The sequence below is a fragment of the Mesoplodon mirus genome (assembly GCF_964341445.2).
Source record: "Mesoplodon mirus genome assembly, chromosome: 13".
In the NCBI taxonomy this organism is placed as follows: Eukaryota; Metazoa; Chordata; class Mammalia; order Artiodactyla; family Ziphiidae; genus Mesoplodon; species Mesoplodon mirus.
The window spans coordinates 23,174,454-23,201,063 of record NC_138989.1 but is presented as its reverse complement, the minus strand read 5'-3'; the positions used below and the strand labels follow the sequence as shown (position 1 = coordinate 23,201,063).

At 54.5% G+C, this 26,610-nt stretch overlaps 1 protein-coding gene across 1 annotated transcript; it reads left to right on the top strand.

The window, feature by feature from the left end:
* Window positions 1-25,855, top strand: ZMAT5 (zinc finger matrin-type 5). Its single transcript, XM_082641336.1, has 6 exons — window positions 1-89; window positions 11,398-11,552; window positions 16,356-16,418; window positions 18,673-18,753; window positions 20,009-20,120; window positions 25,452-25,855. The coding sequence occupies exons 2-6, from the start codon at window positions 11,426-11,428 to the stop codon at window positions 25,579-25,581; spliced, it is 513 nt and encodes a 170-aa protein (XP_082497462.1). The 5' UTR covers window positions 1-89; window positions 11,398-11,425; the 3' UTR covers window positions 25,582-25,855.
* The last annotated feature ends 755 nt before the right edge of the window (window positions 25,856-26,610 follow it).

The following is a 26,610-nucleotide window of genomic DNA, read 5'->3' as shown; positions in this document are numbered from 1 at the left end:
CCAAGGAAGGACTACGAATCCCAGCAAGCAGTTCGTGGCGTGAGGGCGCAGGAGGGGGAACTCAGAGCCGTTTGGCCCCGCGGAGCCAGGTACCTTCTTTGGCGGGACGTCGAGGGCGAGTGTCCTAACCCCCACGGGAGGGCTTGGGCTCTTCCATCTAAGTCCGCGAACCCCGCGGCGGGCCACACTATTAAACGGAATGCGGAGTGGATAGGGGAGCGAGGCCTGGGTGCCCGGTCCCAGGCTTGTCCCCCGTCCTGTCTCCTCTGTCAGCCCCAAGTCCCGGGCTAGAGTTGGAGCCTGTGGCACAAATCGGGTCCTGGGGACTGAATCCCTCTGCCCAGCCTCAGAGGAAGTAGCGATTCTGCCCATGCTTCATGTTACCCTCATCCCTGGGTTTCGCAGCTGACAATCCTGGCTTGGAAGGCAGGAGACCTAGATCCACTCATTCTTTCTTGGGAATAGAAATAGCAAGGACTTTGGAGGACTAGGGCCGTCCAGCACATGTTTTCTAAGTGCCTCTGGGCCTTGCGCTGGGGACCCAGCGGTGAACAAGTCCCTGCCTTCATGGAGCGCCCATTCTACTGTGTATGGGTAGATGGGAAGGTGCAGTAATGACAAGTAATGCTTTGAAGAGCTGAAGAAAGGTTGATTGGGGAGGGGGTGGTGGTGGTAATATTTTAGACAAGGTGGGCCCCAGGGCGACACTTAACCCTAGACCTGAGTGAATAGTAGCCGTTCAAACAGGAAAATGTTGGTACAAAGGCCTTGAGGCTGCTCTATTCTGGGGTGTTTGAGGAGGAAAAAAGTAGAGTGGACTATGAAGTAGGCTCAGGTCAGCTCATATCTGGCCTTGTAACCCGTGGTAAAGAGTCTTATTTTTTCTAATTGCACTAGGAAGCCAATGAAGGGTTTTAAGCTGGGGTGTGACATGATCTAATTTACATTTTAATGTCATCATTTCTGGCTGCTGTGGAGAACAGACTGAAGAGGGGAAGTTGCTGTGGTGGGTCAATTGAGGCAGGGTGGTAATTTAGATTAGGGTGTGGATTAGAGTAGTGATCAGATTTGGGATGTATTTTTGGAGGTGGGACAAACAGAACAAACTGACAGATGCATGTAGGGCATATAGGAAAGTGGACTCAAGAATGGCATCAGGGCTTCCCTGGTGGCGCAGTGGTTGAGAGCCTGCCTGCTGATGCAGGGGACATGGGTTCGTGCCCCGGTCCGGGAAGATTCCACATGCCGCGGAGCGGCTGGGCCCGTGAGCGCGTCCGGAGCCTGTGCTCCTCAACGGGAGAGGCCGCAGCGGTGAGAGGCCCGCGTACCGCAAAAGAAAAAAAAAAAAAAAAAAGAATGGCATCAAAGTTTTTACCTCAACAACTTAAAATCAACAGGGTGATCTTAAGTTCTGTTTGGCCACATTAAGTTTGAGCTGCCCCTTAGGCATCAAATGGAGAGGTCCAGAGGCTAATTGGGATTTGGATCTGGAGTTCAGAGGAGAGGCCTGAGCCAGAGATAAAAGTCATTGGTGTTCGTGTGGCATTGAAAACCAGGGACTGGATTCGAGACCTGGATCTGCCTCTGACTTGTAAAAGCAACAGTAATGCCTCGTTTGGGGACTGGGAGGAAAAATGTGAAATGCTCTATATCCACGATGCGGTTATTTTCTTTCTTTTTTTTTTTTTTTGCGGTACGCGGGCCTCTCACTGTTGTGGCCTCTCCCGTTGCGGAGCACAGGCTCCGGACGCCAGGCTCAGCGGCCATGGCTCACGGGCCTAGCCACTCCGCGGCATGTGGGATCCTCCTGGACCGGGGCACGAACCGGTGTCCCCTGCACCGGCAGGCGGACTCCCAACCACTGTGCCACCAGGGAAGCCCGCGGTTATTTTCTATTTGCAAAGCGTCCTGGTAGCCCTTTCGGGCAGGAAGTTGTGAAGCTTCTGGGAAAGAATACTTATATCTTGCTGACAACTTCCCAGATGAGAAGTTCAGAGGAGGGAGGAATTATTTTAAGTGAGATGGGTAGGGAAGACCACAGGGAGTTAAGGTGGAGCGTGTTTTATTTTTTTGCCTTTTTAGTTCATTCTCATTTTGGAGCAACAATTTTTAAATAATCTAATTTTCTTTAGGCCATCGATTTCAACTTAGAAATTATTACTCTATACATAAATCTAGAAAAATAAGAAAAATGACCTTAACTTTCCCTTCGATTAATGTTTGAACTCAACTTGAACAAACTAAATTCCTTTAAACATTCAGCCCTATCTTCAGCTCAGTTACATTCCCTTACACATTTAATTCCACTTATACATTTAATATATTTGATTTTCTTTTTAAGTACTTCAGATATATAACCTAACAAGCATAATTTCCCCAGAATACTTAAACAGTTACTAGAAAATCTAATAAAATTAACCTTATAAATGTAATAAATTTTAATACTTTTAACAAACTTAGTCAAATTCTGTTTTGTCAACTTGTTATCAGCTGGGGGATTCAAAAAATACAGGCTCCATCTCTGACAAGAAATTAGGATATGGCGGGCACCCTTAGTAGCTTTTATAGCACCCCAGTGATTTTAATGTGCAGCCAGTGTTTCCAACCATTGCTAACCCCTCAACTTAGAATCACAAGTCTCATATCAATTACTGACAGATACTTTATCAATTACCTAACTACATATTTTAACTTTTATATTTTAAATTGGAATCACAGTGCTTTTCTATTATATACTCAACATGTCAAATTCTTTTCAATGTGATACTTTTAAGCAACAGGTAGACACTGATTATTAATAAACTTAGGACAGGAACATTAGTACAATAATTGATTTAGTTTACTACCTCTGTTTTCAATTTTAAGCTTTCCTGGAGTGTGACAGGATGCTTAGCCAGTAAGAAAACACTTTTATCCTCTCTAACAAATTGTGCTTAGCATTCTCATCAAGTCGGGGTTACCATTTCAGCTTACTGAGGTGGTTCATAGTCCGACCAGTTTCTGACTGGGACACAGATTTGCGGGCTGTGTCTACCCAGAGTGACTGCCTTCAGCAAAGGCTGCCTTTGGGCTGCAGGGGATGAAGAGGTCAATGAACAGTGGGAGCTCAGTTCTCCAGGCTTTTATTTCTTGGGGGTACCTACTGGGGGTGGCTAGAGTCCCTGGTTAAAATGCAAATTTCTGAGCCCCTCTCCAGATCTGCTGAGCCAGAATTCCTGAGGATCTGATTCAGGAGACTTCATTTTCAATAAGCTCTTCACCAGGAGCAATGGAAAATTTTGAGGAGTTGTTTTGAGAGGGTTGATCTGATGCTGCCAAAGGGTGGGCTGAACTAAGGAGGCTGGTCCAGATGTGAAGCGGTGAGACCTGACTTGGGCAGTGGTAACAGAGAGTCACATGGTATTTGGAGCCCAGACTTGGCGGTGGGGGGAGAAGGGAAAGGCAGAGGTGTTTATATGAGTCAGGGTATATGGTTCAAAAGCCTCTTTCAGACTATTTTTGCCTTTCCTATTTGGAAACTCTGGCCTCTTGAGACCTCTACCTATCTGGTGAGAAACTGTCTCCATCCTGAAGCTCCTGGAGCCCAGATTTGGGTTCAGCTGACCTTCACTGGGCCAGGTCCACTTGGAATCAGGGCTTGTCCTATCAACCATCAGCCTGGACTGAGGGAAATGTTTACGCTAGATCCCTTTCAACACCACCCCTGGCCGGTTCATCCCAGGTGAACCGGGTCACTGGAACCATCCATGGCAGCCTCCTAAGGAAGAAGGAATAGGGTTTATCCCTGCCTGACAAATTTCCCAGTTTTTTGAAGGGAATTTTTTGGGAAAATTTTAAAACTATACACACCAAAAGTAGAAACTTAGAAAAACAAAAACACAAAATGAAAAAAAAAATCCCGCACATCGTAATTTTATTCTCTAGACATAACTACAGTAAATATTTTGTGTCTTCTCCAGTCTTTGTATGTGTGTCTGTGTGTATATGTGTGTGTTGAGGTGGGAAGTTCTTTCTCCTTAAAAAAGTGGTATCATGTTATACATACTGTTGTGACAATGAGTCATTTTTCATTTACAATATGGGATGAACATTTTGTCCCTGTAGGGAATTGTTCCCTTTGACTGATTCTTCTTTAACTGAAGTATAGTTGATGTATTACTTTGACTTGATTTTTAATGACACCATTGAATAGGTTGGCTCACACCCTACCCTTGCTCCTTGCCAGTTGTGGGCTCCCTCTACCCAAAGTTATTTTTAGGGTAAAATGAGGATGGTAGGCTTTGTGCATCATCATTGAACCCCTTCCCCCACTCTACACAGGACCCTGAGTGGTCTGCCTGGCATGTGGTGAGCAATGGATAACCGTCAGCTCTTTTTACTCTTGGACATTTGGAGTTTGGTTTCAGGACAAGCTACATTGCAGTGCTCACCTTGGTACCTAGATCTTCGAGATGATCTCTGATCATTTCCTTGGAGGAAGTCCCTGTTGGATGCAGGCGCCCCTCCTTGGGACCCCCGGCACAGAGCTTGTTACCTATGACTGTTACTGGGGGTACATCTGTCAGCCACCCATCCCCAGCACATACTCAGCTCACGTTCTCGTGAGAGCATGGACTCTGTGTCATGAAGTGTGAACCCCAGTCTGGCAGAGAGGAAGTGCTCAGTGTGTTTGGCTGGTGAATGAATGACTGAAAAGGGAACCATGGAACTTTAGGGTTGTGCATATGCGAGTGGGAGGGGGGCCCTCCTTTGACTTGACTCAGGAGAGTTTTGGGTTGTGGGGCACTTTGTACCTGTGGCCATCACAAATTGTAAAGTGATTTAGTTTCTCCATTCATGTATTTCACTGTATTAGTTAGCTGTTGCTGCATAACAAATTACCCTAGAATTTAGTGACTTACCACAACAAACATTATCTGATACGGTTTCCGATGGTCGGGAATTTGGGAGTGTCGTAGCTGGGTGGTTCTGGCTCAGAGTCTCCCACAAGGTTGCAGTCAAGCTGTCATCCAGGGCTGCCCTCCTCTGAAGGCTTGACTGGGGCTGGACAGTCTGCTTCCAAGCTCACTCACTTGGCTGTTAGCAGGAGGTCTCAGTTCCTTGCCATGTGGGCCTCCCTACTGGGCTGCTCACAGTATGGTAGCTGGCTTCCCCCCAGAACAAGTGATCAGAGAAAGGGAGACACCAGGATGGAAGCCACATTGTCTTATAACCTGATCTTGGGGGTGACATACCATCCTCTGCTCTCTTCTCTTAGTCACAGAGACCAACCCTGATACGCTTTGGAACGGGAGACACAAAGTGCAGACACCAGGAGGTGGGGTCATTGGGTGCCACAGAGGCTGGCTGCCACGTCCACAGATGTGCATTGAGCAGCACTGGCTTGCCAGACACTCTGCCAAACACCTAGCATGCATGACTCAATCCTCACAGTACTCTTGTGAAAAGTATTATTACCCCCGACTTCCAGATGAGGCTCAGGGGTAGGTAGTTTGACGAGAGTATCACAGCCCGCGAGTGGCAGGGTTGGGATTCAGGCCTGGGTGTGTGGCTATACAGTAAGGACTGTCTTGTGGGTCCTGTGTGACTTCAGGCAAACTCCCTCCTTCTCTGTTCCTTAGTCTGTCATCTCCCCCCTTAGACCAGCATTTCTCCAAGTATGGTCTGTGGACTCTGTATCAGGGCCTCCTTAGACCCTACCCCTGTCCCAGACCTGCTGAGTTAAGAAATCGCTGTGGGTGGAGTCCCCACTGCCTTATATTGCTGAGAGTGGATAATATACTTTACTTCAAGAAGTGAACACATGAACGAGGTCAGGATGAGAAAGCTGAGTGGTTGCTACAAAACCCTGGGGCATCTGAGGGAGACCCTTAACATATCAGGGCTCCTATCAGGGGAGACATCTGGATCTTCCTGGCACTTCTGTTGGAGCTGGGTCCTGAGCAGGCAGTCTGCAGGCCACCTGCATGGGCCAGGTCCGATGCCACCGACTCCAGACGGCGGGCGTATGTGGCGCTGGGACATTGCCATGTTCCTAGTGGGCATGCAGTAAAGCCATCCTCTGGCTGAGGCTTGCTGTTCACCTGGGGTCTGGTGGTGCCATAACTAGAAGAAATGACAGGTAAGCTCGAGGGCAGCATGTGGTGAGCACAAGTCCTGTATAATTATAGCATGCATCCCAGCCCCTGGCCATGGCTGAGCTGTTGGCTTATTTTAGCCTTGTGCCAAAGCCAGCTCTGTACCTGAGACACACGTGATGAAAGCAACCAAGAATATCAGTGAAGCACAGATGTCTGCCTTGAGCCAGCCTCACGGTGGAGTGGTGGGGTGGGGAGAGAATGGGTCCCGGGTCAGCCAGGCCTCAGTGTGAATGCTGGCTCCGGTGTGCCTTGGCACGCCTGGTGAGGGCTCCACAGGAGGTGCACGGGGCCCCTCAGCACCACTGGCCCACCCGCAGCACTCAGGTTGATGAGAAATCTTCCTTATCAGTGTCTCTCCCAGTCGAGGCTTTGAGCAAAGTAGGAGTGAGTGTTTCTGGACCTGTTTCCTCATTTGTGAGATGGATGCCTTGATATCTACTCCGAGGGTCTGTGAGGATTAAATAAGAGAATGCCTAGCACACAGGAGTCAAATCTGATTCTCCTTTCTTCCTTCTTCCACCCCACAGCATCTCAACTCGTTGGTCATCTTTTCCTTGAGCCCGGAGGCCTGCAGTCAGGTGCCGTGGGCTCGCCGGGAGTGGTCTAAGTCGGTAGTGGGGGCCCTGCTGGAGACAGAAGCCCTGCAGGGAGGGCGGGGGTGGCAGAGACCTGCTTTCAGGGGCCTTACATGTCTCTCTTCTCGTCCCGTCCTTGTCCCCAGATTCAGGCTTGTGGAGAAGAGGGTCAGTGAGCAAAGGGCGGGAGGCCTTGGGCTCCACAGGTGGCTCCCTCGCTTATTCCACCAGCAGTTCTGTGTTTGATCCTCTGTTCCGGGTGGTGCAGTTGGACAGACAGACAGAACTCTCTGCCCTCGTGGAGCCTGTATTCTATTGGAGAGGCAGCTCTCGTGACAGTAAATCAGTGTGTGAGACGAGCTATGGAAAACAGAGCAGGTGGTGAGGGGGCAGATGTGTTTGCTGCTGTGACTTTGGCTACAATTTTAAATCAAGTGGTCAGGACGTGCTGGGGGTAGGAGGGGAGTGAGCCTCCCAGGGGATGATGGCAACAGCAGTAACGGCCTCCATTCTCTGTGGTGGTAAATTCACAGCAGCGGCGGGGTCCCTGTTTTGTAGCTAAGGTCAGACTCCGGGAGATGAAATAACTTTCTAGTGGTGGAGCTAGAATTTGAACCCAGGCCTGTGTGACCTCAGAGGGTGGTCCCACTAGCCTTGCCCTCTGCCCCGTGCCCATGAGGAGCCACCCTGTCACCTGGCGAAGCTTCAGGGGGCCAGCAGATGCTGTTGCCACCGTGGACCTGGTCTCTGGGAGGGGGTGGATGGCACTGCCTGTGTTCCTGGTGAGGGAGTGGGGCGGGATGGTCCTGTGTTCCGGACAGGACCTCGCTCACACACTGCAGAGCGCGCCAGCCTCAGAGGACGAGGATGAATCACGGCAGAGAGGGCCAGCTTAGTCAGCACCCCATGCTGGTGTCTGGGTGCCGTAGAGACGTCCGGCTGTCCCCATTCCCCTTTCCCCGACCTCCCACTCAGGGCTGCCAAGTGCGGTGGTGCAGGTTGTGCCTTGTGCAAGGACGCCTGGCTGCGAGGTGAGGCAGAGGGAAATGCACTCTGCTTGCCAAGTTGTGTGTCTGGCCCGGCGCTGTATCTGTCCAGAGGATTCTGCAGCCGCATCTTTTGCTAATGTGTGCCAGGGCACTGGAGCGGGAGGGAGTTGGGTCAGGAGCTCTAGAACTTCACACCTGGGTGATGCCTGGGTGAGGTCACCTTGCTGGAGGCCAGCTCCTAACCAGGGACAGGGCATCTGCCTCCATGGGGTCAGGCCTGTGAAGGAAGCAGGAAGTGCTGGCCCCTCTAAAGCCGCTCTGCTCCCTTGACGCCGTTCCCGGGCACTGGGGGCTCTGCAGAGCTGCTGTGCAGGCAGAGGTCTTAGCCTGCCAAAGGGGCTGAGGTTCAGTCCCACCCCTGCCTTGTGCTGTGTGCTTTGGACAACTCAGTTCCCCTTTCCCGGCCTCCCTTGCCTCATCTGTAATATGGAGCAGCTGACCACAGAGGTCACTTGGGCACTGATATCCTGTTCCTTGTTCTGAGTCTCAGTTTTCTGAAATACAGGCTTTTGGAGGCTAATAATAATGATGGTGATGACGGCCAACGTTTCTGGAGGGCCTCCTGTGGGCCAGGCTCTGTGCTAAGTGACACACGTGTGTGTGTGTGTGCCCTTAGAGATCACCTGGTCTAGCTGCCTGCCTCCCACTTCACATGTGGGGAAACCGAGGCCTAGAGAGGGCAAGTGACAGAGCCACATCCTCATCTGGCAGAACTGGGACTAGACACAAGTCCATTGACCCGTCCCGGACGGCTGAGCCCTTCCCTGTGCCAGATGAGGGGTGGCCAGGGTGGGCAGAGGGAGGCACAGGTGGGCAGTGCGGCCACGATGGCCCTCAGCTGAGGCTGGTGTGCCCCCCATGGTTTGTGCATGTGAGAGAGAGGGGAAAACACGAATACACACGCTCACACAGACACACACAGCCCAGCCCCGAGGGGCTCATCATTTGAATCAGTGTTGCTGGGCAGGTTGGGAGAGGGGCATGTGATCTTCATTTCCTGGTGGTTTGGTGGGAGACCTGCTTTGCCCTTCCTGGATGTGTGATCTGGGGCACCTCACAGCACCTCTCTGGGCCTCAGTTTCCTCAATCATAAATGAGGTTGTAATACATACCTCTTGGGGTTTAAAGGGGCCACGTGGTCCTGGGGGTGTAGTGAGCAAAGGAAAGCTGTCATCAGTATGACTTGTTGCGAGGCGACTTTCAGAAGTGATGAGGAGTGTGGGGGCTCTAGAGCCATCGTGCCTGTGTTCTAAGCCCAGCTTGGCTGCTTTCTAGCAGCATGATCTTGGCTGAGTCACTTCACTTCTTGGAGCCTCAGTGCCCTCATCTGAAACCTCACAGGTTGTCCTGAGGATTAAGAGATGATGCATTATAAAGCTTTTAGCCCAGTGCTGGCACATAGTAGGTACTTAGTGCATCAATATTACATCACATTTATTGTACACTTGCTCAATGCCAGACATTATTAGTGTCATTTGTACTGCTGTTACTCTTTTATTAATAATTCATTTGGATTCAAACTTCTGTGTGCTGCTCCCTAAGCAATCAGCCAACCTGTTGGACCCACCGCCCCCTATTCCTACAGTGAAAGTAGAGGCCTGGAGAGGTCCAAGTCACACAGCTGGCTTCCCAGTGCCCTGTGTGGTTTTGCCCAGCTAAGTCTGCCGCAGAGCCACCGTTCCTTATCAGTCTCCTGGAGGAACACCCCTCCCACTGCCCCTCCCGTACCCTCCCCTCCCCTCCCCTCCCCTTTATGCTCCAGAGCCAGCGGCTCCTCTGAGCTTCAGCCTTCGTGAATGGCTTAGTTAAGCACTCGGCGGTTAAACGTTCATCTCTTACAATTTCAGTCCAATTCCTATAAGTTTATTGGCAAGACGGGGTGTATTAGAGCTGCCAAATTTAATATATCACGTCCGCATGTCTGGGATGCGGTTTCTCAGCAGTAATGGGAGAAGAGAGGTTTTCATTTTGAATGACTGTTCCTGATCCCATTACAGCCCTTGACTTAATGGCCACTGTCTCTGCCGCAGGAGCGGCTTTCTCCATCTCTCGCCTGGCTGCCTGGACTGTCCAGGGGCTTGTTTGTCTCTGTGTCTCTCCCCATTCTCTTCTTCCCAACATGTATTCCCCCATCTCTCTGCCCTGTGGGTCAGGTCTCAGCTTTAACTTTATTTGCCAGATTCTGAGAGTCTGGGGCTTTTGCCACTGGCCTGGGCTGCTACCTCGTGACCTTGGGGAAGTCACTTTTCTTCCTCCTCTTGGCCTCAGGAACCTGCTTTGGGAAATGAGGGGTCAGACTATAGGACCTGAAAGGTGAGAGGCTATTCTGGGCTCAGCCTTTGCAGATCCCACCTGGTGGCCCTGAGTGGACCCATTTGTCCTCTGGTCTTGTGACACCAAACGGGGACCCAAGGGCTGGCCTTGAGTCATGGCTACAGATCTCCTGGGTCAGGAGTGGCAGCTGTGGTCACCAGGACTGAGGGGTCTTAAGTGTCTGAAGACCCTGAAACGTTCTCATTTCCCTCTGTGACTGCCACCTAAGTGTTTAGCTGATCTCCTTGGGAAGCTGTGTGCATTTCTGCCTGAGCCCTCTGGCTTCTCTAAGCCTTAAGCTGGCTGTGGAAGAGAGGACACCAGCAGCGGGATTTTAGGGCACCTGGGTTTGCCTTCTGCTTACCAGCTGTGTGACCTTGGGCAAATCGCTTCCTCTCTGTGAACCCCAGTTGTCCCATAAGGACAATGGGAATTAACTCATTGTTGAATAACAAATATTGGGTTGCCTACTCTATACCGTGCACCACTTTGGGGGCTGGGGCTCTGTAAATTTTATGTAGAGAAATAAAGTGTGAGTGTCCTAAAAACAACAACAACAACAAAAAAAAAAACACAAAAATATCCCAGCCCACATGGATTTATATTCCTTTTGAAGGAAAGAAAAATATAATAAACATAACAAGTAACTTATTACTTCAAAGGTGATAAAAGTGAAGCAGGGAATGGGGAAAGCTAAGTGGAGGGTTCTGCAATTTTAAATAAAGTGGTCATGGGAGATTACTGAGAAGGTAGTATTTGAGCAAAGATTGAAGGAGTCAAGTGAGCAAGCAGGGCAGGTGTGGGGGGGAGCATCCCGGCAGAGGGAACAGCAGGTGCAAACAGCGGGAGGTGGGCGTGTGCCTGGCGTGTGCCTGGCGTGTGCCTGGCACATGTGAGGAGCAGAGAGGGGGGCTGTGCGGCCAGCATGGAGGAACAGGAGAGGGGACGTCAGAGGTGGTGGCGGGGGGCTGTCCAGAGTGGGTGAGGTGGTGTTTCGCCAGCCTGGCTGCAGACAAGAATTCCCTGGGGCGCATTAAAACATGCTGATGCCCAGGCCTCACCCACTGTGTTTCTGCTTTAACCGACCTGGGGTGGAAGCTGGGCGTCAGAACTGTTAAAAGACCCCTCTGGAATGAGGCCTCTCAGGCCATAAGCATCTGCCCGGGTAGCCCCTCATGGGCTGTTGTGGAGTTCCTACGAGCTGGTGTGGGTAAGTAAGTAGAGCCTTCCTGACGTGACGCAGGCCTGGCCCCCGGGCGTGCTCAGGCAGGGTGGTGGCGTTTCCCCTGCGCTCTGACCCAGCGCCCTGTGACTTCCCAGGCAGCGGCAGCACCCGGCGGGGGTGACCATGGGGAAGCGTTACTTCTGCGACTACTGCGACCGCTCCTTCCAGGACAACCTCCACAACCGCAAGAAGCACCTGAACGGGCTGCAGCACCTCAAGGCCAAGAAGCTCTGGTACGACATGTTCCGAGGTGGGTGCTGCCGGCCTGGCGGCCGGGCTGACGGAGCCCTGTTCTCCAGTCTTTCTTATCATCAGACAGGGAAACGCTGCGGGCCAGTGACAGTGCTGGTCTGGGCTCTTTGAGGAACAAAGGAGAGGAGGCCTGGGTTGCTGGCCCCTGGGGCAGACGGGCCCTCAGAGGGGCAGGTGGAAGACAAGCTCCTTTCCCCGCAATCCTGACTGAGGGCTCCGTTCTCTGACGCCTTGCCAGGCTCTGGGGACACTGTGGCCATGAAGAAGGCCTCTCTAAGGAGCTAAAATCTGGGCCCACGGCTGAAAAGTAAGGAAAAGCCAGTGCTCCATCCTGGGCAGAGGGCAAAGCGCCAGCTGCTCTCAGAGCCGAAGAGAGGATGAGAAGGAGCATGGTAGGGGCCGAGGCTGGCCACAGGGCCAGGGCCAGATTGTGCAGGCCTGCAGAGGCCATGGTAAGGGGGATGGGCAGAGGGCAGCCTTTGAAGGGCTGTGGGCAATAGCCACCATGACCGGAGCTACATTTGATGGCGATGGCCGACTGCTGCCTGAGCAGGGGGCGCAGTAAATGGCTGTCGAATGACTGAGCTGCTTCTGGGAAAGGCTTATGAGACAAAGGAATTAAGGCCATAAGCACCTGGCACAGGGCCTGGCACCCAGGAGCACTCGCTGGAGGGGAGCTGCTGCTGCTCTGCTGTCTTTAGACACACACTGAGCAGTAGTGAGAGAGGCGCCAGGAGCTGGACAAATGGAGGGGGACTGTGGCAGTGGGGTGGGGTGGCCAGGAGCTCCTGGAATGAGCCGGGGCAGGGCCGGGGCTCCATGAGCTGGGGAGCAGGATTCCAGGACAGGACCCAGAGGCTGGAAGGAAGGAGCTGAGTCCCAGCAGCTCGGAAGGGGAGACAGAGAGTTCCCTGGTCTGTGACTCAGATTCAGGTCACTCACATTTTATTGAGTGCCTGCTGTATGCCAGGTGCCTTCCATGGTCTGTCATTTGCTTTTCTCAGTAACTCTGTAAGGCAGCAGATCTAAACCCTTTGAGTTAGGATCACCTAGAGACCTTAAAATAAAAAACACTGATCCCCTGACCCCCATCCCCAGAGGCAGGTTTGGGCTGGGGTCTAGGCTTGGGTGAGGGAGGGTGGCCAAGCCACTCAGCAGACCAGGCGCGGCTATGGTTGCAAGGGGCTGGGAGTGGGGGCAGAGGGGAATTCAGGGGCAGAGGGGTCTCCCAGGTGCCTCAGAGGCCTCTGAACCTGGTGTCAGGCAGAGGCTCCCTGTACCCCAAATCTAGTAGGGGCTGTGATCTGGCGTGGTGCTAGGCCTCAAGGTTATCCTGGTGTTTGTTCCTAGTCCCAGACTTTCAGCCAAGAACCCTGGGCCCGTGGGTACAGGGTTGATTGGAAGAGGGCTATAGAATAGATGAAACAGTGGGTGCCACAAACCCCTTCTCAGGGTTCCCAGCATTCGCTCACATCCCCAACCACATCCAGTCCTTAAAACAGCACTTCAAGGGAAGCTGGGCAGGCCAGGGAGCCCCACTTACAGGTGGTGACTTAGAAATCCAGAGCGGTGGATCACCTCACCCTGGTCCCAAAGCTGACATATGAGCTCTTTCCCCTTCCTTGGGAGGCTTCCCCAGGGCTCCAGCTCACGTGCACAACCGCACAGCACAGTCTGCAAGGGCACAGGGTACCCCGCCTCAGCTAGGACTCGAGACCTGCTCTGCTCCCGGCTTCGTGGCCTTGGACAAGTCCCTTAACCCTCAGAGGGATGATGATCCATCTGCCTTGGTCAGGACAGGCATGGGCCCTGGAGCTGGGCTGCCTGATGTCAGTCCCAACGTGTCACTCACTAGAACTGTAGCCCTAATTTTGCCATGTGTAAAACAGCTGTAATAGCCATACCCCCCCTCCCAGGGATGTGACGGGGCTCAGTAATCTCCTGATGACTGTATGGCACGTAAGGACTTACTAAGTAAGAACGATGCTTATGGGTCCACAAAAGGATTGGCCTTGGACCCTTTATCTCATGGCTCATTCATTCAGCCAACACTTGGTGAGCGCTTAGCGTGTCCTTGGCTCCCAGAGAGGCTCTGAAGACTTAAAGGTGAATAAAACAGGGCCCCTCTCCTGTGTAACCTCACACCCCATTACAACAGTGTGTTCTGGGTGGAACCCCTGTCCCGCCCAGGCCTCCAAGCCCTGCTGGCCTGTCCCTCCAAGCTCCAGCCACACTGACCACCACAAGTACTGTCCCCTCTGCAGGCATGCCTTTCCTGCTGTCCTCCCCACCCCAGACAGTCCTCCGGGACGCCCTCTCCAACCCCTGGGCCAGGTCAGGTCATTTGGCTGCATGCTGGCTGTTTACCCCGTTTATATCCACATGGATTAGTGTGACTACTGGAGTGAAAGGAAGGACCAGGTCTGACTTGTTCTCCACTAAATCCTCATCCTGGCGCAGCGACTGGCACACAGGACGTGCTCAGTAAATGTTTGTTAGATGAATATCTCAGTGAACGAGCAAACAAACCCAGGGCAGCCGGGCAGCTGTTAATTTGGGGAGCTGAAGCGAGAAGGACCAATGGGGTCAGATCCTGAAGAGCCTTGAACGCCAGGCGGAGGAGCAGGGCCTGTGGCTGGGGGTTCTCAATCCTGGGTGCACTTCAGAATCACTAAGGAGCTTTTAACAATTCTCATGCCCTCCCCTTAGATGAATTACAACAGAACCTGAGAAAGATGGGCTTGGGCTGTGTATACTTTAAAAGCTGCCAAGTGATTCGCCATGTGGCTGGAGTTGAGAACAACCAGCCAGATGCTGGGCAGCCTGGAACTCTTCTCCCATACTGAGTCACCCCACCAGGGCCTCTTGTCTAAGACTCAGACTCAGCCCCATTTCCAGTTTAGCTGTCCTACCCCAGTGGGGCCCTGGGCAATGTCCACACGCCCTCCACCAGCCCTCCTCCCCAGGGAAAGCCTCTGGCACCAGCTGGGTGGGCTGAGTCTGACAAGTCCAGTGCTGACCCTCTCCCCACGCTGCTGGCCCCACCCACGCTCCTGCAGGCCGCCCCGGGAGTGAGTCCTCTGATAGCTAACTCTCGACCCCAGCAGCCCAGCCCTGAGGAACTGAGGAGCCCCCCTCAGAGTCGGCTACTCACCAGCCACCAGGAAATCAGCAACTGCACAGGAAAGGGTGGGGGCTTGAGACGCACAGGCCAGGGTTCAAACCTGGCACTGCCACTTCCTATGTGTGTGCCCCCTTTCCCTATGTGAACCTCAGTTTTTCTGTCTGCAAAATGGGGATGTTCATGTAAATGGTGGGTTTATGAGGAGGAAATGGAGTAAGAACTGCTCCCGTTTGTTGAGCATCCACTTCAGAGGCTCTCAGCCCTGGCTGCACGTTAGCATCACCCGGGGACCGTGGTGCTGAAGCCGTTCCCAGGCCCACTTTCCCACAATTCTAACATGGGACCTCCTCTGCCCAGTGCTCTCTCCATCTGTTATCTTATTAAATGTTGACAGCAGCCCTACCAGGTGAGAATTTCCCTCCCATTTTACGTATGGGGAAACTGAGACTTGGAGAGAGTTCACCTACCAGTCAGGGCTCATTAATGGAGAGCCCACCTAACCCCTCACTCCATTTGGACGTGGTCTAGAGAGTATTCAATTGGAAATGCTTGGTACCTGCCCCAGCTGGGAAGTCTGACTTGAGGGCTAAGTAGGAATTTAGTGGTGAGGTCTCCATCTTGGAGTAACCAGCAGAGATGTGTTTGATTTCTGAATAAATTTAGAAAAGAAACAAGAAAGTGTAACAGAAAATCTAAACAAAGAAGAACAGAGGGCCCAGGGGGCTCTTAGAATGAAGGTCAGAAACACCAGGGGAATTATTTTGACTCGGTGACTTTGGAATCCAGTGAAAAGGAATGGCTAACACCATGAAATGAAGCATAGAAGTCAGAAGTCAGGTGGGATAAGGCTTCCAACAGCCATTAGACTTCTGAGGTGGAAGTCATGGTGACATTTGGAGGATGTGGTCCTGTGTACCTGGACTCAGTAGCCCATGGTCTTTCCTTTACCCCAGCGGCCTCTAGAAAAGGCAGCAGATGGACAGGTAAAGTGCACAGCCCAGACCTGGCCTCTCCTTCCTCCAGGGCGGCATGAGGGCCTCTGAGTCAGGGCACCTTCCTCACTCGTCTCACTCACAGATTTTGACTGATTGATTCCTTGCCCACCAAGGAGCATACAAGATTTAAACTGTACCTATGTGATGAAGATAAAAGTAGGAAAAATCGGAGGAAACTGGGGTTAAGGTTCATATCCAGAAAGATTGCCAGGAAGTCCTCTTGAGGCCGGTGGCTAGTGTGAGAGGGGAACAGAGGGAGATGGGGTACAGCCTTGGCCATGGAGCGATGCCTGGGCCCTGGGGTTTACTGGTGGGCTTTTTAGGTTTTTATTTTGAAATAATTAGAGAGTCTCAGGAAGTTACAAAGACAATACAGAGAAGTCTTCTTCTGGTACCAGGACTTAAAAAAACAAAAAAACAAAAAAAACGCTCCCAATATGATCTACTGTGCAAAGTTGAGAGTCTCTGACCTCAAACCTGGTCCTGGCCTTTGGCTGGGTCTAGGTGGGGTGGGTGGGGCTGAGGTCACCTGAAGCTCGGATCCCTCTGCCCAGCATCCCTACCTGTGGTCATCCCCCCTTACACTCCTCCGTGGATGAGGACCTCTTTCCTTCCCTGATCTCGGTGGTAGGAAGTGCCTGTGTGCAGCTCAAGTCTGAACCTGGATCCTCTCTCCTCGCAGATGCAGCTGCCATCTTGCTGGATGAGCAGAACAAGCGGCCCTGCAGGAAGTTTCTACTGACAGGTAAAGTGTTCTACTCTGTTCAGGTCCCCCTAGGGACCAGCATGCCCTGTCTGGTCTGCTTGGACTTCTGCACAGCCTCCCCCCACCCTCCCGCCTGAGCCCGCTTTGTGGCCTTGGTGCATCAGCTGGCTTGACACAGTCAACAGGGGCCTTCCCAGGGGTTGTGCTTTATGACATCCAGGGCTTGGTCCTCAGCTCTTCAGACCTAGAATGTGATTTTATCAGCTTACCCAGAACAAGCAAGGGCGGGGAGACTACAAGTAAATCCAGGAGATACTAATGGGTGTAATAGACTGACTGATTAAGTTAGCCTGGGAGCCTGACCTCCACTGTGCCCTCCCTCCCAGCAGGCAGGGCTGGAGACAGGAACAGGCCTGACAATGCTGAGAAGCTTCAGGGTTAGAACAAAGGACGCTGGGTGTTGATTTTACTGCTTAGTACGTAGCTAATAAAGATGCATATAGTTTAGAGACAAAAACCTCAGTAAGTGAAGGAGCCAAAGGCAGATGAAAATAAGGGTAGGAAAAATAAGACAAGGCCAGGAGAATGCTTAGTCTCCTCCATGCTTGCCTTGAGGTCCTGTATACTCTTAAGAGTTTGGCCTTGAGTTTCCTAGCAGCCAAGGCAAAGAGGAAAACCATGATGATTAACATGGTGTAAAAGGGAGCTTAGCACCAGGGAGAGGTACTGCCGTTGGCCTAGGAGAGCGGGGTGAATGGCCATGCTCCCCTCAGGAGACCATGCTGCCCCTAGAATGGGCACCAGGCCTGCGAATCAGGGGCTGCCATTCCCCGTGGGCTGCACCTTGATGTGAACACACTGCTGGTAGGCAAGGCTGTCTTAGGACACCTCTAGTCTCCTATTATTATTTTTTTATTATTTATTTATTTATTTATTTTTGGCTGCTTTGGGTCTTTGTTGCTGTGCGCGGGCTTTCTCTAGTTGCGGCGAGCAGGGGCTACTCTTTCGTTGTTGTGCACAGGCTTCTCACTACGGTGGCTTCTCTTGTTGCGGAGCACGGGCTGTAGGCACGTGGGCTTCAGTAGTTGTGGCACACGGGCTCAGTAGTTGTGGCTCACGGGCTCTAGAGCGCAGGCTCAGTAGTTGTGGCACACGGGATTAGTTGCTCTGCGGCATGTGGGATCTTCCCGGACCAGGGCTTGAACCCACGTCCCCTGCGTTGGCAGGCGGATTCTTAACCACTGCACCACCAGAGAAGCCCTATTTTTTTTTGTAATTTTTATTGGAGTGTAGTTGATTTACAGTGTTGTGTTACTCCAGGTGTACAGCAAAGTGAATCAGTTACACATATACATATATCCACTCTTTTCTTTTTTATTTAATTTTATTTATTTATTTATTTATTTTGCGGTATGCGGGCCTCTCACTGTTGTGGTCTCTCCCATTGCGGAGCACAGGCTCCGGATGCGCAGGCTCAGCAGCCATGGCTCAGAGGCCCAGCCGCTCCGCGGCATGTGGGATCTTCCCGGACCAGGGCACGAACCTGTGTCCCCTGCATCGGCAGGTGGACTCTCAGCCACTGCGCCACCAGGGAAGCCCTCTTTTTTTTTTTTTAGATTCTTTTCCCATATAGGCCATTACAGAGTATTGAGTAGAGTTCCCTGTGCTATACAGCAGGTTCTTATTAGTTATCTATTTTATCTATAGTAGTGTGGATATGTCAGTCCCAATCTCCCAATTTATCCCTTCTCCCCCTAGTCTCCTGTTATTTTGAGAAACATTTTGGTCTCCCCAGTTGAGATTTGGAAAGCCAACCTGGACTTTGGTACCTCCTTGACAAAGCTGCCATTAAAGCCTTTCTGGGGCACAGTCCAGCTACTTGTGACCCCCCCCTCCCTGCCATGGGCAGGGGGCACCAAGGGGGGGCATGAGGAAGCAGAACCCTCTCAGGGACCCACTCATAGTTAGTCGGGGCTGCGGGCCAGGACAAGGGGAGGTAACAGGAGACAAGCCTGCAGAGGCTTATGGAACCCAATCATGAAAGGCTTCAGTGGACTTTGGTCCCCGGCCAGGAAAGGGCTGTGAGCAGGGCCTAGTGGACCAGACAAGCCGTGCCAGCTGCTCTTATGACTGGGCCAGATAGAGTCCAGCTTCTTCCTCAGGGCTGGAGTTGCTACTCCTTAGTCCCTAACACCCTGCCCCTAAAACTCTGGTGGCCCCTCATCAGGCTGCCGTTCAGCTCAATGCTAGGAGTCCATCCCAGGCAGCAAGTGACTCTCTCCTCCCGTTGCAGGCCAGTGCGACTTTGGCTCCAACTGCAGATTTTCCCACATGTCAGAGCGAGACCTGCAGGAGCTGAGTATGCAGGTGGAGGGTGCGTTTCACTGGGACCCTGGGCTGGGCAGGGGTTGGTGCTGGGGGGATGTAGGGGAATTCTGCCCTGTGTCTCCCCACTTCCCCCTCTTTTGTGGCTGCCTTGTGGGGTAGGCTGAAGGCTATCCAGGGCATCAGGAACTGCTTTCAAACCACCCCAGGCATGAGTGGGGAAGGAGCCAGGGAGCCCCCATCCATGTGCCCAGCTGGGTTTAAAGTGACACGCATGGCTTCCTGTCCAGGAGTCCCAAGGGTGTGCCTCAGCCCCACCTGGGCCCTGCTAGCCTGGCATTCATTCATGTACACCCACCCGCCCTTCCTCAATCAGGCAATGTGTTTGGAGCCCCTATTTGGCCCCTGGCAGATCCCCCACTGCGCTCTGGGGACAAGGGGATAAAGAGAGCACCTTCCCTGCCCTCAGGATGCTCAGGCCTGGGGACTACAGGGAAGGGCAAGTTCAGCTTCCCTCTGGAAACTGGCATGTCTGCCTTTGGGAAATTCACTTCCTACTGCTCCAATTAGAGATAAGGAAATTCCCACTTAGATGGTCTTTATCGATCTTCGCATACAGCCCCTCATTGAATGGATGGAGAAACTGAGCTTCACGTGAGCCCCCGTCCAGTGCGGTTCCTCTGTCCACATGGCCTCGGGCAGCCAGCAAGCGTCTGAGGTGGCCTGGCCTTCGCCCTTATCCACCAATAGGCCTCACTCCCCTCTGACCAGTCAGACCCTGTGGGCAGTGCCCTGCCCTGGGGATCTGATGACAGTGTAGCTGCAGCCCTGCCACAAACACAGGTTTCTAGGAGCTTTCCCAGGGTGGAAGTGAGGCCTTATGGGCCAGGCCAGTGAGTCCTGGTGGCAGCTGTATCTCCAGCTCTTCCAGCCATGGTCTCTCAGAGCCATTGGCCCGTGGCGGGAGAGCGCAGGCTTTGCCTGTTCTGCAGCCCACGCTGCCTCCCTGACCCCAGGTTTGGACCCCTCCTGAGGACCAGGCTCTCAACTGTCCTGTGTCCAACTCCACAAAGCTTGGGAGGCAGCCAGTGTTTTGTCTTCACTTCATGGGGAAGCAGAGTGAGGCCCAGAGGGGCTACCTGGGGAGGTGGCTGCAGGATGGGGACAGGCCAGAGGACCTGCTCCTGGCCTCCCAGCCTGTGCCCGCCCCCCCGCCTCTGGAAGGTTCCAGCTGCTTTGTGAGAGTGTGGGGTTCAGATGGGGGTGAGTATGCCCCTCAGTTGCCTGTCTCTCTATCCCCACAGAGGAGAGGTGGGCCAGGGAGTGGCCACTAGACGTCACCGAGCTCCCTGAGGTCCACGTGGAGGACTGGCTGGAGAAGAGAGCCCAGCGGCTGAGCTCGGCCCCAAGCAGCAGGTACAGGCCCCGTGGGTCCCCTTCTCCCATGCCCTCCAGGAGCAAGACACCAGCCAGCTTGCCCTTGTCTCCACAAACTGCCCAGGGACCAGACACGGGCGCCCCCAAAGGACTCCTCAGGTGGGGGCCACATCGGGAGCTCTTAGGTCCCCAGGCCCTGGCCAGAGGCTGAAGGGCACTTGCCTGAAGGTTCCTGTGCCTAGGCCTCATCCCCCTGCCTTGGTGGAGTCTGCAGTGGCTGAAGGGGGCAGGTGGCCAAGCCAGCTTGACTCCACATCACCAAGTCCATTGCCAGAGGGAGAGGCCTGACTGTGGTTACTGAGGCCCCAGAAAGCCAGTCACCACACTGTCCCCTCTGGGCCCTGCCAGATAGGCATGGTTGCTCCGACCCTGCAGAAGGGGAAGTGAGGCTCATGGGATGATGTGACTTGTCCAAGGGCACACAGCTCGGAGCAGGCACAGCTGGGTTGCACAGGCATGTGACAGGCTTTGTCATTGTCCCACTGCCTCCTCGAGGAGGGGGCTGGGGTGGGGCTGGCCCAGCTACTGCCTGGGCCCAGCACTCAGGATGCTCAGAAGAGGACAGGGTACCCTTTACCCCTTGTATGGGGAGCACCCTGGGTCAGGAGCCCACAGGTGTGTGCTGCATGCCGTCCCAGGTTCTCCTCTTCAAGGTCACAGCCAAGACCAAAGCCAGGGCTCCTGGGGTCTTCTACCAGGTATTGAAAGAGAGAGAAGGGAGGAAAAGGGCTAAAGGATGTGCCTGTGAGCTGCCTGACTTGGTAAAGTCACCCCGTGCCGGGCTGCCTCCTTTCCCGTACTGCACTGGGACCCGGTGGCCTCATGGGACAGCAGCCTGGCTGGGACAGTCTGTGGGGTGAGGCCTTCCCTTAAGGCTCCGCCAGGAGATGAGGGCCAAGCTTCTTGCCTTCTCCGTGCCTCAGTGAGGAGAGTTTGTTAAACTATTTTAAAATTAACTTTGTTTTTAAATCTGTGCCCAGTTTGTCCCCCGACCTTGAAAACATATAGTACAGTCATGACTCCTCTGTTGGAGTGTGACGTCCCTTCCGTCTGGTCATGTCAGAAGTGGTTGTGATCTTGGTAGTGTGGGCGCCTCCCTCGGGACTGGTCCAGGGACCCATGTCCTGCACCCCAGGCTCAGGGCTGAGGCCACTCAGAGAACTCTGGGGGCTTCCCTGCTCCCCCGCTCCCTGGACCCAGCTGCCTCCCCGCTCCGCCACTGTGGTTCCTCCGCTGGGAGTGAGCCCCAGAGGCCTGGGCACCCCCTGGGCTTGTGCCGAGGGCTCAGGGAGACCCTGTGGCTGGGCTGAGGGGGCGTGGGGGTGGGTAGAGATGGGTGCCCTGAAGTCCCTTCCTAGGGACAGATGTGTCCCTGTGCTCTCTAAGGCAGTGTGCCTGTGACCATGAGACTCAGAGGACTAGGGGACAAGATGGAGAAACTGAGGCTGAATGACGGGCCCAGAGTCACAGGAAGAGTGGTGACCACATGATAATCAGGTGTGTTGGTGCCGTGGTGTGCCCGGCACTCAGCCCCGGCCTTTAGGGGGATTGGTGCCCCCGGTTTGTAGCTGAGGAATCTCTTCCCCTCCAGGAGGTTGTGACTGCCTTGGTCACACACCTGCTACCCTTGGCAGTACTCAGCTGTCACTTGAGAGAGAGCTTAGGTCCCTGCCCTGGCTTTGGACCCTGGGCCACTTCTGTTACCAGGTCTAGGGCTGGCCAAGGGCCAGTGCAGTGGTTGGCCACTGCAGCCGGAAGTCTGCAGTGGTAGTGGCAGTGGCAGTAGCCAGCTGCTGGGATGGCAGTGACTGTTTCTGGAATAGAGCTTGCCGCTGGGGACCACCCTAGGCTGAACCCTATCCCCCGGGCTCCTCTCCTGCTGACCACCCAACCTGGCCCCTTCCAGGGGACCTGCTTTTCCACTTGTTCTCTGTGCCTTTGCACCTGTCCACCTGCCTCCTGGGGGCTTGGAGCCAAAATGAATGACTCTCTGGGCAGAGCAGGCCAGTCCAGCCTTGAGAAAAGGGGGTTGTTAGGAGGGAGGTGACCATTTATCATTGCTTTTGCCATCACAGCCTTGGTCTTCCTCAGCCCTCTCCCCTCAGGTTGGTCTCATGAAAAATGATACCCACACCCTGCGGCCCACAGGCTTTGGGCTCTGCCCTTACGTCCCTGGCCCCCACTCCACAGGGTCGGGGAGGTGGATTAGAGCCAGGAGGCTGCCTCTCTCTGTCCCCTGAGTCTCCTACCATCAAGGCAGCCCTGTGGCAACAGTGCCCTCTCTGCCCTTCACCCACCTTGGCTCTCCTAGATGTCACGGCAGCCCCTCCTGGTCTCCTACCTGCCTCTGCTCCTCCAGTCCATCCTCCACACAACAGCCCCAACCAGCTTCTAGAACACTCCCTGGCCCCGGCCCTGCTGAAACCCTCCTGGGCTTCCTCCCCGTCGGGTGGACCTGGACTCCGCAGCCCAGTTTGCAGGGCCCCAGAGAACTTCCCTGCCGCCTCCAGGGCCCTTGAGGGTCACCTTCTCACCTCTCCCATCTGGCCTCTTTGTCAATCTCGCCGGATGCTTGGCAGCTGGTTAGGTGTGGTGGGCATTGCTGATTTCAGGGCACCTTGTGCACACAGTTTCCTCTGCCTGGAACTGCCCCACCACCACCACGCCTGCCTGGCAAATTCAGACTCATCCTTCAGGCTTTAGCTGAGACATCTCCCCTTTCTCCCCTTCCACCCCCGGGCCTCCCCGTCACGGCCCTAAGCTCACACTGTCATCAGCCTGGCGCAGACCCAGGACATGTTGGCTGCATGAGAGAGCATTCGGGGGAGCAGGGTCCCGGCCTGGAGGACTATTCCTGAGTATTAGTGCCGTTGGCGCCTCGTGGGGATGGGTCTGGTGGCCCCTCTTCCTCTCTGGGTGTCTGTGTCCTCCCCCCAGGACACAGGGTAGAGACGGCTGCCTGGCCCACCTGGGGCCACCCAGACCCGAGGGCTCTGACCTTACAGGCTGATCGGAGCCCTCAAGGTGAGCTGGGCTAACCGTCCTTGTAAAGGGGAGATGGAGGCTCAGTGGGGCCCCAGCCTGGTGCATTGTCCCACCCCCGTGCCCCAGCAGACTGACCCTGAGGCACCTGCTGGGAGCAGACAGTAGGGGGAGGGAGGGGCCAGCCTCAGGTGAGCAGGCGGATCCCTGCGAGGCCAGTGCTCGCCCCTGCTTTCCACTGTTGGCTCTTCAGACTGTGACTTTATCCGTCTTAATCTTCCCCTTTGCACCCCTCTCAGGGCTGGTGCTACTGTTCTGGCCCAGGTGCCTCCCTAAGACTCTCTCCTTCTAATTAGGACCATAGCTGGGGACAGGTGAAAGAGAGCTGCCCTGTCCCTGTGACGGGGCAGACAGGCCCAGAGAGAAGCCACGAGCACAGTCCTGCACACCTGTGTCCCCGTCTGCTCTGTGCAGGCTGGAGGGGTGTGCTCCAAGGCCTTGGGGCCCGCATGTCTGAGGCCCAGGGAACGCACCCTTCTCCTGGCGGGTGGCCTCAGCTGCCCGGGAGTCTGCCCCGTGTCCTAGAGGAAGGGCCTGAGGCTCACAAGAAGGGGCTCCCTGATGGATCACACCCTCTCTGAGGAGAACTGAGATCACCCCAGCCCCACGGGGAGCCGGAGCTTGGCTGGCAGCCGGGGCTCTCCCTTCCAGCAACTGTGGAGCCTCCCTCCATTCCCACCCTTCTCTGCGCCTGGTGGAGTTTATAAAATCTCCCCTGCCCCATAAATCATGCTGGGAGCCGCTTTCTGTGCTTTCCAGTGGGCAGCAGGCAGCCGAGCAGGGATTCCCCTGTCCTCGCGCCACGGGAGGCCCCAGAGGCTGCACTGGGGCTGTCTGAAGCCCTTGCTCTGGGTCCGACAGCAGGTCAGGCCCGGGAGGGGTGGCTGGTCGAGCCTTCAAACCTCTCAGTGGGCCTGGGACGCTCCCGTCCTGCAGAGGCCTGGCCACTGGGCCCCTGAGCCTGCCAGGGCCTCACCTTCACTGAAAGTGGGGCCTGGGGGTGGGCTGGGCTGGGCTGGGGGCAGAAGCATGAGGGGCCAACATCTGGGGCCCACGTGTAGGTGGCATTCCGGCCTCTCACCCCCCATTCTAGACTGTGTCGCTTGGGCCCGTGACTGATTCCATGCACCTCAGTTGCCTCATCTATAAAATGGGGCTCAGTAAGGATTCTTGAGGTTCCTCTCAGCCGTGCTGTCTGGCCCAGAGTAGTATCCAAGCAGTAACAGCACTCAGCATGGCTGTTTGTCATCAGCCAACACTCACTGGGTGGCTCCCTGTGCCAGGCCCGGCTCTGGGCACTGCGGGAGCAGATGGACGCCACCCCATCCCCTGGTCTCTCCCCCTTGGAGAGCTCCAGTCCTACAGGGGCGACGTGAGCTCCCAAGTGAGTTCCAGGTAGCCTGAGGGGCAGAGCAGCCCTGGAGTGGCAGTCTGAGTGGGGGTCGAGTCCAGAAGGATCGGAATGTGGAGCAGTTGGTGGGGAGGCTGCCTTTGTGCCTCAGCGGCTCCCTTAGGACACGCCACCCCGGGCTGAGCACACAGGGTGGGTGCTTCAGATAGGCTCCGGGCCTTAGGAGGTGGCTCCGGGGGGCGGTGGACCTTAAGGGGAAGGGGAGTAAGCAGCATGAGAAATGAGGCTTTTAAAAAATTTTTAGACAATATTTTTTTCTCATTTCAAAGGCTTGCGTGCTTGAAAAACTTTCTTGAAAAGTATAAAGAAGTAAAAAAAAATCACCCATAATTGCACCACTCAGATAGAACCACTGTTAACATTTTGCTGTGTCTTCCAGGTTTTTTTTATGCATTTATATATGCTATGTATCTTTAAACAAAAATAGTATCATGCTATATACATTATTTTATAAGCTTTTTCTCCCTACTCACACAGTAGTACATCATGACACCTTTCCTCGTCAGTGCATATAAGTTTGCCTTAATTCTCACGCAGGCTGCATAGCATTCTCTGCTGTGGACGTGCATATATATTTAATCAGTCCCCCACAGGTGGACACTTAGGTTATTTCCATTTCTTATAGCTCAGTCTCTGCCCACAGCCCCCCTCTTTCCTTGGGCTCAATCCTAGAGGTGAGGTGGCTGGCTCAAAGGGTCAAAGGCGTGTTTCTGAGACTCTGCCTTCCATAAAGGTGATACAGGCAGCTGCCCCTGCCCACAGCTGGGGTGGTGGGGAGGGTGAGCTGGAGGGGGGTGCCCCCGCCTGGGCCTGGGCTGTGCTCCACACTAATTCTCTGTTCTTCTCTTTCCCTCTAGGGCTGAACCCATCAGAGCCACCGTCTTCCAGTACCCGGTGGGCTGGCCACCAGTCCAGGAGCTTCCTCCATCCCTGCGGGCACCCCCGCCTGGGGGCTGGCCCCTGCAGTCCAGCGTCCAGTGGGGCTGAGTCCCTTATCCCTGCCTAGTCAGCCCTCCAGTCAGCCACAATCAAGATAAGGGCTTGTACGGGGGACACCCAGGCCCCCTCCTGCTGCACCCCATGGAGCATCTGAAACTAAAGACTGGGCCTGGCCTGGCCTCTCTGAGGACTAAGCGTCCTCCCCAACCAGGTGCAGCCCTGGTCCTGGCTCTGAGCCAGGCAACTCCACCACCCCCACCCCAACGGGACATCTTGAGAAGACTTCCTTCCAGATGTTTATAAAGAAAGTCTGTCACCACCATTGCGCGGCTGCTCTTGCCCCTTGCCTGGCGCCCTCAGCTCCGTGCTCTGGCCCTGGGTCAGATGATGGGCAGGGGTGGAGTGAGGTGAGGTCCTCTCCAGGGTGACCGGTGCTTGTTGGCCTTCTCCCTTGGGGGCCGGCAGAGGCTCAGCACAGCCGGGCAGGGGGCAGCCAGCATGGCTGTGACTCGCCCAGGTGAGCAGTAGCCCCAGATCTGGGGAGGGGAGCTGAGGACTCAGTCTGCCGTCTTGGCCCCCACATCAGCCTGTGCTGAGCTGGTGCCCGACCATGAGATGGCACAGCTCGGGCAGGGATGGGAGCTGGGTCTCCGGCCTGGATGGTGTGGAGAAGCGGGCGACCCAGGAGGACGGGCCCTGAGCTTGGGAGAGTGGCCTGGCTGAGCTTCCTGGCACTGACACCAGGGGTGACTTCTGCCCTGGAGGAGCTCCCCAGTCAGTAGGGAGACCACATAGGCTGCTCAGGGGATTTGCAGCCTCTGGGCCCCAGCTCTGCTTCTTGCCTCCACTGCACTCCACTGTGCTGGGGTACTCGTGGGCAATGTGGCCCTCAGGTCGCTGGGCCTCTGGTGGGGGGCCCAATGGGTGAGGTGGCAGCTGGGCCACCTCAGATCCTCCATCTTCTGTGAGCTTCTGCCCTGCCTAAAAACCACCATTGATGGGGGAACTGAGGCCAAATCTGGGAGCCCTCTGAGCCTCAGGGTCCTCATCTTTGAAATGGGCTGATTCTCTAGCCCT

Coding starts and splice junctions, on each gene's coding strand:
- ZMAT5 (XM_082641336.1), top strand. CDS start 11,426: ATGGGGAAGCGTTACTTCTGCGACTACTGCGACCGCTCCTTCCAGGAC. Junction 16,419..18,672: donor CAGGAAGTTTCTACTGACAG/GTAAAGTGTTCT, acceptor CTCCCGTTGCAG/GCCAGTGCGACTTTGGCTCC. Junction 20,121..25,451: donor AGCTCGGCCCCAAGCAGCAG/GTACAGGCCCCG, acceptor CTTTCCCTCTAG/GGCTGAACCCATCAGAGCCA.